Here is a 470-nt window from a genome sequence, read left to right as displayed (position 1 = left end):
CGTAGGTGGAGCCGGTGATGCTGAACTCGTGCAGGCTGCACTGGGCACCCTCCACCTTCTCCATAATGAACATCTGCGAGAGCGAGAAAGACAGAGGCAAGAGCGTTAGGCACTGATTTTGGGGCACAACCTACGTGCCCAGTCTGGGGACCTATCAGCCGGTATCGTCCCAGCAATGTCCCCGCCACACCCAGGCTCAGCCCCTCCCCAGTCACCCAGTGCCCCCGGCCATCCCTCAGCCCCTCCAGCCCTCCCCTGCCTTTTTCACATTCGCCTCCTCCAGCTCTTTTTCCATTGGAGAAGCGATGCTGAGCCAGCTCCTCAGAAGGTGACTGTGTTTTTCTTGGAGCAGAGAAGGAGATGGGTCTCCTGAACCATCTCAGCAGGATTGGACCAGCCCCTGTCACCCTTTCCCGACCAGCTCTCGGCCACCACCTCACCCTCCTCGTCACCGCCATCCCAGCTCAGCT

The 470-nt window shown here is 60.0% G+C and overlaps 1 protein-coding gene across 1 annotated transcript in view; it reads right to left on the bottom strand.

Moving 5' to 3' along the window:
• Nucleotides 1-470, bottom strand: part of LOC104275351 (sarcoplasmic/endoplasmic reticulum calcium ATPase 3-like) — a gene marked incomplete at both ends in the record, with an annotated part of 21,426 nt that overhangs the window by 6,952 nt on the left and 14,004 nt on the right. Inside the window, 1 exon segment of the mRNA XM_009871278.1 lies at nucleotides 4-73. Within this exon segment, the coding sequence (XP_009869580.1) occupies nucleotides 4-73 (70 nt within the window).

The sequence above is a fragment of the Apaloderma vittatum genome, unplaced genomic scaffold (assembly GCF_000703405.1).
Source record: "Apaloderma vittatum isolate BGI_N311 unplaced genomic scaffold, ASM70340v1 scaffold6176, whole genome shotgun sequence".
NCBI classification, from domain to species: Eukaryota; Metazoa; Chordata; class Aves; order Trogoniformes; family Trogonidae; genus Apaloderma; species Apaloderma vittatum.
The sequence above is the reverse complement of the archived record's forward strand: the minus strand, read 5'-3'. Positions and strand labels throughout refer to the sequence as shown.